This window comes from Penicillium chermesinum (assembly GCF_028974085.1).
Source record: "Penicillium chermesinum strain IBT 19713 chromosome Unknown utg000002l:1.0-5270490.0:1.0-5274688.0, whole genome shotgun sequence".
Classification (NCBI taxonomy): Eukaryota; Fungi; Ascomycota; class Eurotiomycetes; order Eurotiales; family Aspergillaceae; genus Penicillium; species Penicillium chermesinum.
In genome coordinates this window covers 1,480,758-1,495,859 of record NW_026695312.1, presented here as the reverse complement: position 1 = coordinate 1,495,859, position 15,102 = coordinate 1,480,758, and the positions used below count along the sequence as shown (strand labels likewise).

Genomic DNA, 15,102 nt, shown 5'->3' with positions numbered 1-15,102 from the left:
GCTCGTCTTATACAGCTGTGATAATTTTGGGCAAAATCGATGTGCTTCAGCCTATCTACATTTGTTTCGTACAAGTGTTGTGAAATAATCCTGGGAGTTCTGGTTTAGGAGCCCTGTAAAGTGATAAAGCGATAGCTTGAACGGGTCTGATTCCTGCTCGAGGGGAGCTGCGAGGAGCTGGCATTTTGCCGCCTAATCGCACCGAATCCACATAGCATTGAAACTCATACTCAATCCTAACCCCCCCCTGCTTAAGCTACTGCTCCAAACTATAAACATTCCTCGGTACGTCACAGTCGGCCTCTTTCATGATATCATCGAAGCGTTAAGCCTGCGGAGGGGAATTGTTGTGCCAGATGGTTTCTAGGCGAGTTGACACTGCCGATCGCTGCAAGAGCAGACTATTCACATTATGAACATAGTAATGTACACATCAGATCCCACTGCTACCCCTGCGTAGTTTTTGGGAGGCTAGTAGCGGTTAGCGGACATTAAACCTGGCAATAGCCGGCCCTTTGGACCGAGTACACGGTAATCCCCGCCAAGCGTTAAATATCACTGACGTCACAAGTGGTACTTGCAAGTAATGGAACAGAAGTCATTGGCGATAACCCTTGGCTGCCAATGACGCGTTGTGGCTCAATAGTTGTTCCGGTTCTTTTTCTGGGAAGCTTCCTCTTCCATTGAAACATTTAGACTCTGTACTCTACACCATCGCATCGCAACCCTCTCGAATTCCACCATCGAACCAGACCAGACCACAAACCTTTCTTTCTCCCCTTCTCTTTACCGTATCATGTCGTTCCTCACAGCCATTCGCGGTGGTTCTCGCCACCTTGTGCAATCAACTCGTGTTCTGCCGTCAACTTCAGCTGCGTTCCATACAGCAAATGTGCGACAGAGCCTGAAGGAAAGCGACAAGAGTTAGTGCTTTCTCTCTCCGATTGGTTCTTGATGTCATATCTATAGCGCGGTCATGCGAAAGAGCCACTTTACTAACTCATCAATCGTCTTTAGCAGACAGGGATGACCTTGCAGAATACTACGAAGCACACAAGGAAGAGCAGCTGAAAAGCACCAAAGAAGGAAAGGGGAAATGGAAGCACGAGCTTGCAAGCAACAGCGAGGCCGAGGTATGAGCACGGATGGCTTTCTTGAAGCGCGGAGCGTCGACTAACGGTCGCTCTTTCTATAACAGGTCAAAGCCGACCGAGGAGAATTAGATCCTGAGGATAAAGGTTTCCAGCAGATGCAGGAGGATGTCAAGAAAGGCAGGGGCTCGACCGGCCAAAAGGCCTAAAACTTTCCTCAAACTTCAAGTGGAACTCCCCCCCCCACGAACCCGGGGATCGGGCATTGAAACTTTGACTTCGTTCTGTACAGTCGTCTGCGAGTTTACAGCTACTACTTCTTAAACGAAGTTGAGATAATGACAAGCGTACACTTGTTCATGGATACCAAGGAGTAAACATAAATGGAATGGTCTAAAGAAATAGTCTGAAACGCCCAGTAAGTCCACAGTAAAGAGGTACATACCCCAGTTCGACAGAACATAGAACCCAAGCGCCCCGCTCGTAAACCCCAAATCAAACATCAGAGCAATGGTATTGCGAGTCGAGTCGTGATCTATTTCAAGATCGCAATCAAGATAACCAGCACGATGATGAGCCCAATGATGGTCATCATGCTCCAGTTATCGCCCGCCTTCTTGCGAATCCGGTCCAGCCGGCTTCGCGCCGTATTCAATCGACCAGCATGTCGCTCGACGTCTGCATCCAGGCCATCCAGCAGCGCAACGTGGCCGTCCAGCTCATCACCAATCTGAATACTCAACTGGTGCTGCCGCCCGATCGACTCACCCAGCCGGTCTAGGTGATCATCCTGCTCCCGCATGACCTGAGAGTGATGCTCGTAGATCTGCTGGTTGCTCATGGCGGACTGGTCAACCCCGGGCGGCGAGGGCTCATCCCGGTACGGCCGGAAGAGACTGTTGCGGTTCCGCTCCTCTTCCTCATCAATTTCGTCCTGCACGGCAGCAGCCGCAGCGGAGCTGTCCATGAACCGGACGGATTTCGACGGCGGATGCTGTGGAACGGGTTGTTTGAGATCGGGCGAGGCGCCTTCCCGGCTCCCAGAGGCCGACGCCTGCGCCGGGTCCTTGTCTGCGGAGTGTCCGTAGAACTGCGTGGAGAGATCGCGGTATTGCTCGAGAAGCGGGGCCAGCTGCTCTTGCAGTGCTGCGACCCCGGCGCTGTCGTGGGAATCTGATAGGCGGGTCTGCTCGGCTTCTAGAGATTGGATGCCCTCGTGGAGAGACTCTAGAGAGCGTGAGATCTCGCCATCCCGGGCGTTGGGTTCGAGGTCAAGAGAGATGGCGCGTTGGCGTTCGAGAAGAGAGAGCTTGATATGGTCGGCGAGGAGGAAGAGCTGGGATGGATTCGTCATGGTGATGATGGAGAGAGTACCAAGAGTGTCAAAAGTGCGGGTGACCCCGATGGTGATACTCGGCAGCCTGATAGGTGGAGGAGGTCAGCAAGCCTCTCCGAAGTTCCCCTCAAGTCAAATCTGCCGCGGATCTGTGATCGACCGCGCTCCCGCCTTTTGCTCTTTCGTTTTCCCTCCCCGCAATCGTCCTAACCTTTTGCTTCTCCGAGCTTAGACTGCCTGAACTCACTGCTACATTGTCTCCTCATAATTTTCGATCTGGCAGACTGGCTCAGATCGCGCCCGGCTGCCTCCGGCTGCCTTTCCCTCACTCCGAGCATCTAGACTCGGTTCGCCCATCCCATCCCGCCCTGCATATACATGCGACTTTCTCCGCACCCCCCTCTCCAAGTACCCACGAAAGCGAAAGAAACACCGAACAAAAAGCACCGCACTCACGAGTCTGGCCTTCATGAAAGGCCGAACGTCCGAACACCATGAATCTCAATTTGCAAGACTTTTTGGCCGTGGAGGCCGATAGTGACGTCGACGCGAAGAGCGACTATCCAGTCGACCTGCGTGCCCTGGATTTCGTGTCGAGCTATGACTCCCATCTCATGTGTCCGATATGCCATTGTCCCCTCGTCCAACCAGTGCGCCTACAATGCGATCATGTCTTCTGCGACAAGTGCCTGCGATCGGCTATCACCAGCTTCCGTTCGACCGACGCCGAGGAATTTCCCTGCCCTTCATGTCGGACCCCAACCAGCCAGGTCTCAACGAGTGTACCGCGCTTGTTGATCAACATGTGTGATGATATTCAAGTGAGATGTCCGTTGTCGTCAGAAGGGTGTCCGGAGACTGTGCCTCGGGGCCATGTCCAGTCGCACGTCGATAAGTACTGTGGGTATAGGCTGGTGCCGTGCCCAGATAAGGAGTGCGGAAAGAAGACGCGGAAGATGGATCTCGAACAGGAAAACAGGTGCAGGCATAGCTTAGTCCGGTGTACACGGTGTGAGGAGGACATTATGGAACAAGACTTCGAGGTTCGTCTGTCACGCCATTATTAACTTAGAACATTAGCTAACCGGGGTTTCTCATTAGGAACACGATAATGAGCTATGCTCAAGACTCCAAACATTATGCGTAGACTGCGGGACTATTGTTCTACAGCGAGAGTTCAAGAGGCATGTCGAAACGTGTCTCGAAGTTGTCAGCCCTTGCACTGCATCGAAGTACGGATGCCCTGTCAAGGTGCGACGCGCGGAAATTGCAATCCACGAGCAACAATGCCCATTAGTCGCAATCGGTCCATACTTCGAGGCGCAAAATACGCGGCTAAACTCCCTCGAGGTAACCATGCGTCACCTCCAACAACGAAATGAGATCTTGGAAGATGGCCTTGCCAATGTTCGATCTACACTCATGGAGTCCTCCCGCGCTGGACGCGACAGCTACAACCCACGATCTGCGTCAAACAGCGGTCGCAACAGAGCGGAGGACATCGACGAGCCAAACGACCGTTCATCAACATACTTGCTCTCCGTCCACGAGTCGCTCCGCGACGAAGTGGCCGCCATGTCCCATGCGCTGACCGACCTCGACGCTCGTGCCAGCATGACCATAATGAGCGAATGTCTTCGCATCAAAGAGGACATGGCACATACCAATGCTGCTGTGAACAGTGTTCGCATGCAGGTCCAGTGGCTCATGAACCCGAGCCTTCATTCCGGGACACGGGCTGCGACTGCACGTCAGACTCCAGCTAACAGTGCAAGTGAGGCTCGCTCGACTCTTCCTTCTACCTCGGCTGCTGGGCCGAGTAATACAGATTCTTATAACTCGACTGGGCCCTTGGAACCTACACGGCCGAGGCGACCTAGTGATAGTGGGCGTGAGGGCACGAAACTTTGAGGATAAAATTCCGGATGAAGGTGTTACCTGGTGTTCGGCATTATTATTTAAAGGGTGTTTTCCAAGGGCTCTTTCATTTGCAACGTAGCTCACGATTGACGAGACATGGTGGAACTGAAGGCTCGGTCTGGGCCCTTCAATATGAGGGAAAGTGTCACTGCCAGCTGTGCTATGCAACGTTCGTGGAGAGGAGGCTCTAGGGCACGACATTGTTAGTTTGAGTATCTCTAAGCACACATCCAGGGGATTGCGACTGAAGATATTGACAATGAAAGCTTATTGCTCAAAGATCGACAACCAACGTCTTTATTACAATCATTGTTTTGGCACTTGTTTGGCTTATGCTAGCTGAATTTCACCTTAATCCGATAATTGAGTGCAAGGAAATCTATGAATTTTTGGGAAACTTAACAAGAAAAGACAAGAAAGGAAACCAACCCTTTTTCAAAGGGGGAAAAAAATGATATCTCAGGTTATTTTTTAGGAATAGCCGAACGTGGGGGTCGAACCCACAACCTTGAGATTAAGAGTCTCACGCTCTACCGATTGAGCTAGCCCGGCAGGGCTTGTTGAAGGGCGAGCGGGATTTGACACCACAAGCCAGAGATAAGCTATGGTCCAGTACAACCAGATACTGTCTACTTCTAGTGCTTCATGACCATATCTCCAAATTGATCACCCATTCTCAGTTCCCAGATTCGATTCATTTGTAAAAAAATATATATTTTTACATATGTGGAGCCCAATGCGTACCTGACTTTTCCAAGAACAGGCCATGACATTGTATTCTACAACGCCCAATATCACCGTGTTCGGGGTGCGTATATATAGTGCTATACCTGTCGCCGTCTGAACATTATTTGACCCGACTGTGATGGACGTCCTAGGAGTCAAGTTCCACTGGCAGCCTGGCCTTTGAGAAACCCAATCATATGACAAAAACCGAATATAACCCTATGTTTGAACGACGCCACGGACAAATTGACACTTATGAGCAGTTGAGACATAACTAGCAAGTGAACTCTGATTCCCTGATTACCGCATGTCCAGGTACTGTTAATCTGCATAGAAAGCACGCCATCAGTTATTTTGATGATCTAAAGAAGTAACAGAAGACCACTCCACCAATCCGTATCTTCATTATTCGTCACGATGTCATAGAGGAACTTCCAGCAAAACGAGATATTCTTTTTTTCCCAAGAAAAGCAACGTAGTTCAAGTCAGCTCCTTACCGGCACAAATACAACAATTCAACTCTTCTAACTCCACCTCTACGACATCTGTCTAATACCCATGCTGGTGGTGGTGGTGATGAGAGCCATGATGTTCATGGCCGTGCTCGTGATGAGGCTGGTCCGATGAACGGCTACGGCCAGCTTCATCAGCATCAAGATCCCTAGATGTCCCATGCGGCATGCCCCCGGGAATGAAATTGGAGAAGCTAGATAGCGTACTCTCGAGCTTGTTGATATTTGACATCCCGGGAATCGGCAAGCTGGACAGCTTCTCCCACGGCATGCTAGAGGACCCATGGTGCGACTGCGACGACTGGTTGCCATACTGCTGCTGTGCCTGGGAGAACAGGGACCCAAAGCCGCCGGAGGAGGAAGCATGAGATTGGCCATGGCCATGAGAGGCACCGTGGGACCCGCCGTGAGCGTTGCCGCCCAGCGCAGCAAATCCGCCGCCACCGCCGCCATGTGTATGAGGGATTCCGTTCGTGTTGCGGCCGGCTCGGACACCCTCTGAGCTTAGAACGTCATCCAGCTTGCGGCCGTGCTGCTTGGACCAGTTTTCCACGGCCTCGAACATTGTGCGGTGGGCCTCGTTGTGCATGTTTCGGAAGGCTGGGTGGTGGAAGATGCTCATACAGTCTTTCAAGACTTCGTGCTCGGGCACATCGATGTGCTGCCATGCGTAGAGGACACGCGGTGCAACGTACTGGAGAGTGGCAGAGGCGACGAGGCCCGCTGGCTCGTTCAGGATGTTGGCGAAATGGTCCTTGGAAAGGAGGGAGTGAGTGGGATCGGTGCAGTGAGGATCAGTCCAGGGCTCGTATTGATGCTTGCCGGAAGCGTTAATAACACCAGAGGATCCGCTTTGAAGGGCCTTAGCGGCGACGTTGATGAGAGGACGAATGAACGGTGCAAGAAGAGACATGATGAAGACGGTCAGAGTCTCAGAGATCTTGTCGATAATGGCTTCTAGCCCCGGGATCTTCTCAATAATGGAATTAAGCTTCCGAACCACCTTATCGCGGAAAGCCAGAATAGGGTATATCTTAGCCACAGTCTCCTGAGGATTGAACTCCGAGACTCCAGAGCTTGGAGCTGCGCCGGCGGCGCTCGCAGCTTGAGGCTGCTCGTCACCTGGTCCGCGGCTCTGGGAGTACCCCATGTGAGAGCCCCGGGAGCGGTTCGCAATTTCTTGAGCTTCTGATCTCTGCTTGAGATTTTCCGCCTCAAGCACAAGCTCTTTTGTTCCAGGAATCTTTCCCAGCAGGCCTGTGAGGGCATTGAAGGAGCTGTTTCCATGCGAACTCTGCTCGGCATCACCCAGCGCAAGGTCCATCTCGTTCACCTCGGACTGGGTAAAGTGATCATTTGCCTCGCCCAGCACGGAGTGGAAGAAGTCCACCATACCAAAGGTACCGGTGACTAGAGGAAAGACTTGCTTGCCGCGGACATGAACCTGGGTTGCGGTACCAGTATGGGGGAAAACATTGTGGAACCCCATCTCTCGCAGAGCAAGCTCGATGTAGTTCGAATGCGCCGCAAAGTCCTCCAGTGTATGTAGACCCTGACCGAGACAGCGAAGTGCTTCACACAAGTCTTCCTCATTTCCCTTTCGGTCACCGCCGTGGGTGTACATTCGTCCGTAGTGGATGCTCCGAGCCAGACTGAACTTGATATAGGCTGTGCTGGTGGCCCAGTCTCCCCGCTCGTTTGCAATATAGTTCTTCATGCCCGTCTCTGGATCGATGTCCAGTTCAATTTGCTTGACGGGGCCCCGCAGTCGCTCATCATATTTACGCGCATCTTCGTTGTCGGCATAATCCTTCGGGTTGCTATGGGCGAATCAACATTAAAGCTTCACTCTAGGATCTCAAAAAGAACAAGTGATCACATACTCAATATGCTCTTCGGGGCGATAAATGCCCAGGCGCTCGGAAGTGACCTCAAACTCGCCAGTCGCATAGCCGAAGGTCAGGAACGAGAGGACCCACACAATGATACGAATGGCATCGGCCTGGAGACTTTTCAAGGTGCCAACATCCATTGCTTGCGAGCTGTCGGTCGTCAGAAAGAGATTAGTAGTAGCTTTATAACTGTATATTCGATATACTCACTAGTCGCGCAACCAATTCCCGAAATAGACACGCTTGATCATGGTGGACGTCCATTTGTGACCCGCGATGAACGCGATCGTCTTGAGCATATCCTCGATGTCGCCATGGCGCCAATTTTTGCCCTCTACGGCGGAGATAGAAGCAATATCTGGCCGAGTCAGCTCGGAGCTCCACACCTGGGCAGCTCACTGGGACATATACTTACTGCCAGCGCCAAATGCGTGTACCTGAGGGAGCAGGAACAGTAAGCACAGCACGGGGAGACCCGCGCGAAGGAGGGGCATAGTGGGGGGGGGGGGGGCACAACGGAACGAAGGGACCAGCGACGAATTCCTTGAGGACCTTGGACGTCTAGGAAATTAATATCCGGAAACAAGAGAAATGAAAAAAAGAGTGTTCAGCAGAATCGGGTTGCGCTTCAGCTCGTGGGATCTTGGCAAAGATCGCTATGACGTTCTTGGTGGCCCGATCGTCGCTTGGGGGTCCAATCTCTCTTGGGTATAATCAATGTCGAGCAGCATTGATGTCTCATTTCTACGACATGGAATACTTGAACATTCAGAAAGAAAACTCACGCTACGCAACGACTGCAACTTTGGACTTTTGCTTCTGTTGGTATACTGCGGAGGATGTTTACCAGGTACCGGGTGAATTTTCGGGGGGGAATTATGGGATTGAGAAGATACTGCAATCTATCAACCTATGAAAACGAGACGAGAGAGTCACTTACACGCGTGCGCTCGAAGCTTGAGACTTAGTGCTCTCTAGGTGGTCCAGGAACCTTGCGCTGTAGGGGTAGTCCAAATAGCCCACAGCAGACTGGATCCTGTAGAACGTATCTCGATTATGAGCATTGAGCGCCAGTCCTTGCTTCACCCTATAAACGAGATCCGGGTTAGAGATGAAGTGTCGACCAAATATCACCAGAATATCTTTGTCCGGATGCTTTTCATCCACCAAAACCTGTGCCTCCTGTGGAGTATAGCCGCCACCGACCAAGATCGGACCTTTCCATAGATTGTACGCAAAGTCCAAAGTCTCAGAACCTTCCCCATCCTGGGAACCGAACACGCGTGACTCGATCAGATGAATATAGGCAATGCCGATCTTGCTAGCTTTGGTGATGATGTCTGTGTGCTGAGGTATGGGGTTGTCTATTCCCATGCCTTGGAACCTGCTCCACGGGCTTAATCGAAGGCCGACACGCGACGGCCCGATGGCAGCAGACACAGCTTTAATCACTTCGTCCGGAAGACGTGACCTGTTCTCAATACTGCCCCCGTACTCGTCGTCTCGCTTGTTGCTGACTTCCTGGAGAAACTGATCCAATAGATAGCCATTTGCCAGATGAACTTCGACCCCGTCGAATCCTGCGCGGATGGCGTTTTTTGAAGCATTCACAAAGTCTTGGATGGTCTGCTTGATCTCGCCAATAGTCATCTCCCGGGGCACTGCTGCTCCTTCATCGATGGGGAGAGCACTGGGTGCTAGGATAGGAACACCCTCTCTACGAGACGTCTCGACATCGGCAGCACGGCCCATTGCGAATAGCTGGCAGTATATGAAGCTGCCCTTGCGATGGACCTCATCGGTAATTTGCTTCCAGGCAGTGACCTGATCTTCCCGCCATATCCCTGGAGCATGAGGGAAGCCGCCACAGATTGCTGATATGAAAGTGCCTTCGGCAATGAGTAAAGTGCCTGGTTCAACGGCTCGCTGACCGTAGTACTCCTTCATGAGGTCCGTTGGAACTCGATCTTCGGTCGCTCGGAGACGCGTGAGAGGCGCCATTCCAATACGATGCTTGACTTCTATATTCCCTATCTGAAGGGGCTTGTAAAGGCGGGATTGGGCCATAACTCTGACACTCGAAGGTGTAGCCAGAATTCCTTTGTCTTGAGTGATCGGAAGAAAGTTGGTTTGAGGCCCGTAGAAGCACACATATTTATGCCCTATTATCTTGATTTAGTGTCCGTATCTTCGCGAGATGATTATAAATATCACTCTGATTCAGGTTGGGTAAGGAGATATAACCAAAGGTGGAAAGAAGATACTTCCACTTTGGGAAACCAGAGTGGGATCGGGCCAATAGAAGCCTGGAACTTTCTCTTTTTCTGAAGTCAGCAGCGGAAACTAGAATCGGTAACCGGTGCAACTAGAGACCGATGAGAAATGTGGCCGAGATGGTTTAGTCGCGCATGATAGGCTAATGTCCTTTCATGCCACTTTCTTCGCCCAGAGTACGAGGCGGAACGCTGGAAGCTACTTGTAATAAGCCCGTACATGCTCTGGAAGCCTGATAATATCGCTCAAAAAACCCTGTACCCACTTGGCTCAGTGGGCTATTGTGCCATTTCTCTCTCTCCTTGGTTTAAATAGCTCTCAGAAATTTGCAGACGTCTTTGTTCGTATCCATCGGAGGGACCACAGGAACCATACCAACTCTTTGAGTTCTATTACCTGGATAAGCAGTGTCTTTTCCCTAGATTCGAGTCCATCCCAATTTGAAGGATTGCTATACGCATAAAGACTGAAACATATTGAGGATTTCAAAATTGAAGGCGTCAAATATCTACTTGTGCCGGCCGCTTGAGAATTGGATATTTGAATACCAAATATATATCACGTGTTCATAGGCTAAGTTTATTATCCAGGCGATTATTTGCTCTGCTGTTATCCATCATAAACTGCAAGTCAGGTCAATCAATTTCGTGTAAGTCTTGGCTTCCCGGCACCGATGAAGGTCCTCTGGAAGCTATGATAAGTGGGGGTTTCCAAAGGAAGAGTCCTGGTCCAAGCCGTCTTTGGTTGTGAGGCGATTTAGTTAACTGTGGGCTGGGCGGCTGAGCCATTGTCGCAACTGTAAAATGCTGTGCTTGACCCTCCTGCAGATGCTCTGTTTGTTCAATCTGAGGTGGTGCGGAGGGAAAGTTTCGATTTGGGACCAATTGATGCTCTTCCTGCCAGCTAAGAAGAGCGGAATAGGACTCTCTGGCGTCTGGATGATTGTGCCCCAATACTTTGTTGCGCAGTACACAACATTCTTGAATTAAGGCCAAGGCGTCTGTACGCCTTCCTTGAGATCTCCAGGTGTAGGCAAGGTTGGCCATGCTGGTCAGAGTATCGGGATGTTCTGCACCCAGCACCCTCTTCCTTATCTCCATCACCGGTAATCCCAGATTCTCTGCCTCGTTCCATCGCCCTTGATCCTGATATGTCGAGGCCAGGTTGGCCATGCTTTTCAGAGTATCAGGGTGCTCTGTACCTAGCACCCTCTTCATTATCTCCATCACCTGCAATTCCAGGTCCTCTGCCTTATTCCATCGCCCTTGATCCCGATAAGTTGAGGCCAGGTTGGCCATGCTTTTCAGAGTAACAGGATGTTCTGCACCCAACACCCTCTTTATTATCTCCACCACCTGCAATTCCAGATCCTCTGCCTCATTCCATCGCCCTTGATCCCGATATGTCGAGGCCAGGTTGGCCATGCTTTTCAGAGTATCAGGGTGCTCTGTACCTAGCACCCTCTTCATTATCTCCATCACCTGCAATTCCAGGTCCTCTGCCTCGTTCCATCGCCCTTGATCCTGATATGTCGAGGCCAGGTTGGCCATGCTTTTCAGAGTATCAGGGTGCTCTGTACCTAGCACCCTCTTCGTTATCTCCATCACCTGCAATTCCAGATTCTCTGCCTCATTCCATCGCCCTTGATCCCGATATGTCGAGGCCAGGTTGGCCATACTTGTCAGAGTAACAGGATGTTCTGCACCCAGCACCCTCTTCATTGTCTCCACCACCTGTAGAAACAGCTCTTGCGCTTCCTTCCATCGACCCTGACTCTGGTAAATCAACCCCACCATTCCTATGCTCTCTAGCGTATCTTCATGTTCTGGACCGAGATATTTCATCCGAGCTTCCATTGCTTTGAGCGACAGTCTCTCCCCCTCGGCCCTACTGCCTTTTTGCCAGTCATACCATGCGGCCTTAAATAACACTGCAGCCCACTCCATTAATGAGTCGCGTTTGTGGGGACGCTGGCTGGCCGCCGACTTTGCATGTGGGTAAAGCACTTGACACTGCGCCCAATTCTCATACTCTCCTGTGGGGAGTTTCGCATTCAGGTTCTGGATAGACTGCCGCATCCACTTCGCCAGCTCACCATGCACTTCTAGCCATCTTCGCGTCGCGAGCTGCACCAGGCCGTGCATGTTGAACGTCCTTTGGTCCGCATTAATAGAGATCAAGGAGTATCTGCGCAGTATAAGAATGTCGTCTTCAAATTCCTCGGTTACACCGGACTGTGATTGACTGTCATCGTCATCGTCATCGCTACTACTCGGGTCCACGTTTCGCTTTTCGCTTGAACTTTGAAGAAGCGCCTCAGGAATCCCTTGCCGGTCGAAGAAACTCATAAGCGACAACAAATCGGCCGCCGACCGTCGGCTTTCACGTATGCTGTCAAACGAGATCTGCCATGTCGTGAGGACTGAGTTTTCGGCCTCCCAATCTCGACGGAACTGTCCCTCTCCGCGGCCCAGTAAGCGGACTTTCTTGCGATCGCTCTTTCGGAACTCGTCGAGGTACTGTCGTACCGAGCAACCCCGATCAGGGTCGGAAATATATGCTGCCGCTTGGACAATTGCCAGCGGGAAAAAGTCCAGCGCTGCAGTAAGCTCGATGATGTCCTGGCGGTTGTCTTGTTTTCCAGACTTCTTCTCAAACAGCGCTACTGCTTCGGCCTGGTCCATTGTTTCGACCAAGACAATATCGCGCCGATCCACCAGCTGCAATGCGACCTCCTTGCTCCGTGATGTTATCAGAATACGCCCGTTCTGGCTCCGTGGAAGATACTCTCGTAGCGGACGATCTGCGCTACCATTTTCATGATTAGCCAGACCTTGCACCGCCTCGTGGCGATCAAGAAATTCGGCATTGCCGACATTGTCCAGAATCACAATCCACTTTCCATTCTTACGGTCCTGCAGCCAGTTATATACCAGGCGAAAAATGTTGGCCTTGGAATCCTGCCGCCCAGACAGCTTCACTGTGTCTGCGACGTTCCGGTAGCTCTGCTCAAACCGGGCGGCATTGCTGGCATAGATCCAGAAAACCCACGTTTGTGGTTCGCGCTCGTGGATTTGATACGCATATTCAATCGCTAGCTGCGATTTTCTGTCCGCCAAGTTAGCAGTGACCGGCGAAGCGCATCCGCGTAATACACACCCAACACCACCTAGACCCACCAGTGCTGTCCAGGACCCTGGGGCAGCACATTGGTGGTGGAGCTGTTTCAGGATCGTCCCACGATCGACAAAATCTGGATCGCGGAGAAACGGGATCGATAGGGAGGGGCTAGGCGGGGTCTCGGAACGCTCTACTCATCGGGGCTATTGTCAGGAACGGCTCCATGGCGGATACAGCACGGACTCAAGACTTCGTATATCTTATAACTAAACTCACCGGATGGGAGAAACTGGTTTGTGACCGATCCGTGGTTGACTCCCACCTGAAACCCATGGTTAGTGTCGCTGAAGGTTGTCTGAGACGCCATGATATGGTAAAAGGGAGGATCTCGGAAACCGAAAGTAAGCGCTCTTATCGAGCTTAGCGGCTTGGCAGGTTCAGCTTGATTTCGGATACATTTACCTTTCTGGACTTGGCTGTGGAATTTATCGTCATTTAAAACATATGAACTCCTTATCAAGCCACCTAGTAGGCAGGCAAATTGAGTAAGCTTTCTTCATACCATTGCTTGATTCACATTTACAGTTCCAAGATGCCATCTTGATGTCTTTCTACTTATTTTGGCACTCCCACAACGTTACCTAACAAATTGTCGAAGCTTCCAAGCCCGGAATTTACTTTGCAGCAAGCTCCGATCCAGTCCACCCAATGAACAACCACAATCAATATCGATTGAATAAAACCACCTGGCGTCGTTGCATCGCGGATCCACGGTAGCATTGCGGATCAAATTAATCGAAGGCAACAGAAGCCGTAAAGAAGCCCAGTAAATGTCACAGTAGCAGCCACCCACGTTGCAATCACCCCGCAATCCGATAAACACCCGCTTCTCCAGATAAAAAAAAAAAGAAGCGCCCCTCGCAACTATAAGACTTCATGCTCTCAAACCGGCAGCTGAGCTCAATCTAAGCTTCAAAAACTGAGCCATCAATTACACACCATGTCCACCCCACACCTCGACGCCCTCCAGCGCGACGGCTTCGTCGTCGTCCGCAACCTCCTCACCCCATCCCAAATCACCGAATACCGCGCCGCCGCCATCAAAGTCACCACCAAAACCCGCACCGGCGGCTGGCCGCATTTCCGCACCGTCCCCAAGCAATTCCCCCCCTGGCCCTCGACCCCTCCCCCGGCCTCTGAGGGCGGCATCTGGGGCGTCCAGCACCTGCTGCACCCGGAGATGGAGGGCCGCGAGCTCTTCGCCCGCTGCTACTTCTCGCCGAGCATCCTCGGCGTCGTGGAAGAGCTCCTCGGGGTGCAGGGCGGCTCGGACGAGCAGCTCGTCATGGAGCTGTTCAACCTGCTCGTTGCGCCGGAGACCAAGGACTTCGAGCTCCGCTGGCACCGCGATGATATCCCCGAGACGGCGAGTGCGGAGGAGGAGGTCGCGCAGCTTGCGGCGAAGAGTCCCCGGCGGGCGCCAGTCGCATGCACAGTATAACCTGGCGCTGTGCCCCGATGCGTCGCTAATTGTGGTGCCGGGGTCGCACCGGCGGGCGAGGACGGAGGTGGAGCGCAGTGCGGGGCCGTACGAGGCTACGTTGCCCGGTCAGTTGGTGGTGGAGTTGCAGCCGGGTGATGCCGTGTTTTATGATAGTAATATCTTGCATCGGGGGGTGTATAAGGGCAAGGCCGAAGGCGGGGAGGAGACGAGGTTGACGCTGCATGGGAGTTTTGGGTTGAAGGCGGACGGGGAGGGGGATGCGGAGAAGATGAAGGTTCGGGCGACGGCGGTGCTGCAGCATGGAGTTGGGGCTTGGGTGAAGCGGGATGATGCTGCGTTTGGCATTGGAGAGAGGCCGGAGAAGATGAGGGCGAACTTGGTGGCTATGGGGTCGGGGAGGGGGTTGGATATTCTTTGCAGGGTTAGATTGGGATTGGCAATATCTCTTTTCTTGTATACTGTTGGCGAAGGAACCAGGCAATCCGGGCACTAGAGGTTGGTTGTACATATAAGGAAAACGAGAATATATAGCATACTAAGGACGGGGATACTTTTGATGCATCCAAAAAAGTGTCTATCACGTTAGGAAGAATCGAGTCTCGAGAGAGTTGCTGTGATTGTACTAGTAAGAGAAGTTCCTGTGCCTTTGATAGAACTTATCTATGGTCTAATCCAGCCACCGACTAATCAGGGTAGCTGGTGTTCTGCCGATACGTTCTCATTTTCA

General features: G+C 51.9%; 7 protein-coding genes across 7 annotated transcripts; 3 read left to right on the top strand and 4 right to left on the bottom strand.

The window, feature by feature from the left end:
- Positions 1 to 796: 796 nt before the first annotated feature.
- N7468_001366 (uncharacterized protein) lies at positions 797 to 1,300 on the top strand (the record flags this gene model as incomplete). The annotated part of the gene is made up of 3 exons (XM_058470663.1): positions 797 to 923; positions 1,018 to 1,133; positions 1,199 to 1,300. 3 exons carry the CDS (start codon positions 797 to 799, stop codon positions 1,298 to 1,300), a joined length of 345 nt encoding a protein of 114 aa, XP_058333804.1.
- A 326-nt stretch (positions 1,301 to 1,626) lies between these two features.
- N7468_001365 (syntaxin family protein) lies at positions 1,627 to 2,445 on the bottom strand (the record flags this gene model as incomplete). The annotated part of the gene is made up of 1 exon (XM_058470662.1): positions 1,627 to 2,445. One exon carries the CDS (start codon positions 2,443 to 2,445, stop codon positions 1,627 to 1,629), a length of 819 nt encoding a protein of 272 aa, XP_058333803.1.
- A 476-nt stretch (positions 2,446 to 2,921) lies between these two features.
- Positions 2,922 to 4,338, top strand: N7468_001364 (uncharacterized protein; the record flags this gene model as incomplete). Its single annotated transcript, XM_058470661.1, has 2 exons — positions 2,922 to 3,470; positions 3,529 to 4,338. 2 exons carry the CDS (start codon positions 2,922 to 2,924, stop codon positions 4,336 to 4,338), a joined length of 1,359 nt encoding a protein of 452 aa, XP_058333802.1.
- Positions 4,339 to 5,622: 1,284 nt separating this feature from the next.
- Positions 5,623 to 7,971, bottom strand: N7468_001363 (Het-C domain-containing protein; the record flags this gene model as incomplete). The annotated part of the gene is made up of 4 exons (XM_058470660.1): positions 5,623 to 7,405; positions 7,469 to 7,627; positions 7,688 to 7,835; positions 7,893 to 7,971. The coding sequence occupies 4 exons, from the start codon at positions 7,969 to 7,971 to the stop codon at positions 5,623 to 5,625; spliced, it is 2,169 nt and encodes a 722-aa protein (XP_058333801.1).
- A 442-nt stretch (positions 7,972 to 8,413) lies between these two features.
- On the bottom strand, positions 8,414 to 9,544 carry N7468_001362 (alkene reductase; the record flags this gene model as incomplete). The annotated part of the gene is made up of 1 exon (XM_058470659.1): positions 8,414 to 9,544. The coding sequence occupies one exon, from the start codon at positions 9,542 to 9,544 to the stop codon at positions 8,414 to 8,416; it is 1,131 nt and encodes a 376-aa protein (XP_058333800.1).
- Positions 9,545 to 10,386: 842 nt separating this feature from the next.
- On the bottom strand, positions 10,387 to 13,238 carry N7468_001361 (kinesin; the record flags this gene model as incomplete). The annotated part of the gene is made up of 3 exons (XM_058470658.1): positions 10,387 to 12,859; positions 12,911 to 13,061; positions 13,148 to 13,238. 3 exons carry the CDS (start codon positions 13,236 to 13,238, stop codon positions 10,387 to 10,389), a joined length of 2,715 nt encoding a protein of 904 aa, XP_058333799.1.
- Positions 13,239 to 13,871: 633 nt separating this feature from the next.
- N7468_001360 (phytanoyl-CoA dioxygenase family protein) lies at positions 13,872 to 14,868 on the top strand (the record flags this gene model as incomplete). Its single annotated transcript, XM_058470657.1, is given in 2 exon segments — positions 13,872 to 14,354; positions 14,368 to 14,868. The coding sequence occupies 2 exon segments, from the start codon at positions 13,872 to 13,874 to the stop codon at positions 14,866 to 14,868; spliced, it is 984 nt and encodes a 327-aa protein (XP_058333798.1).
- Between the last annotated feature and the right edge of the window lie 234 nt (positions 14,869 to 15,102).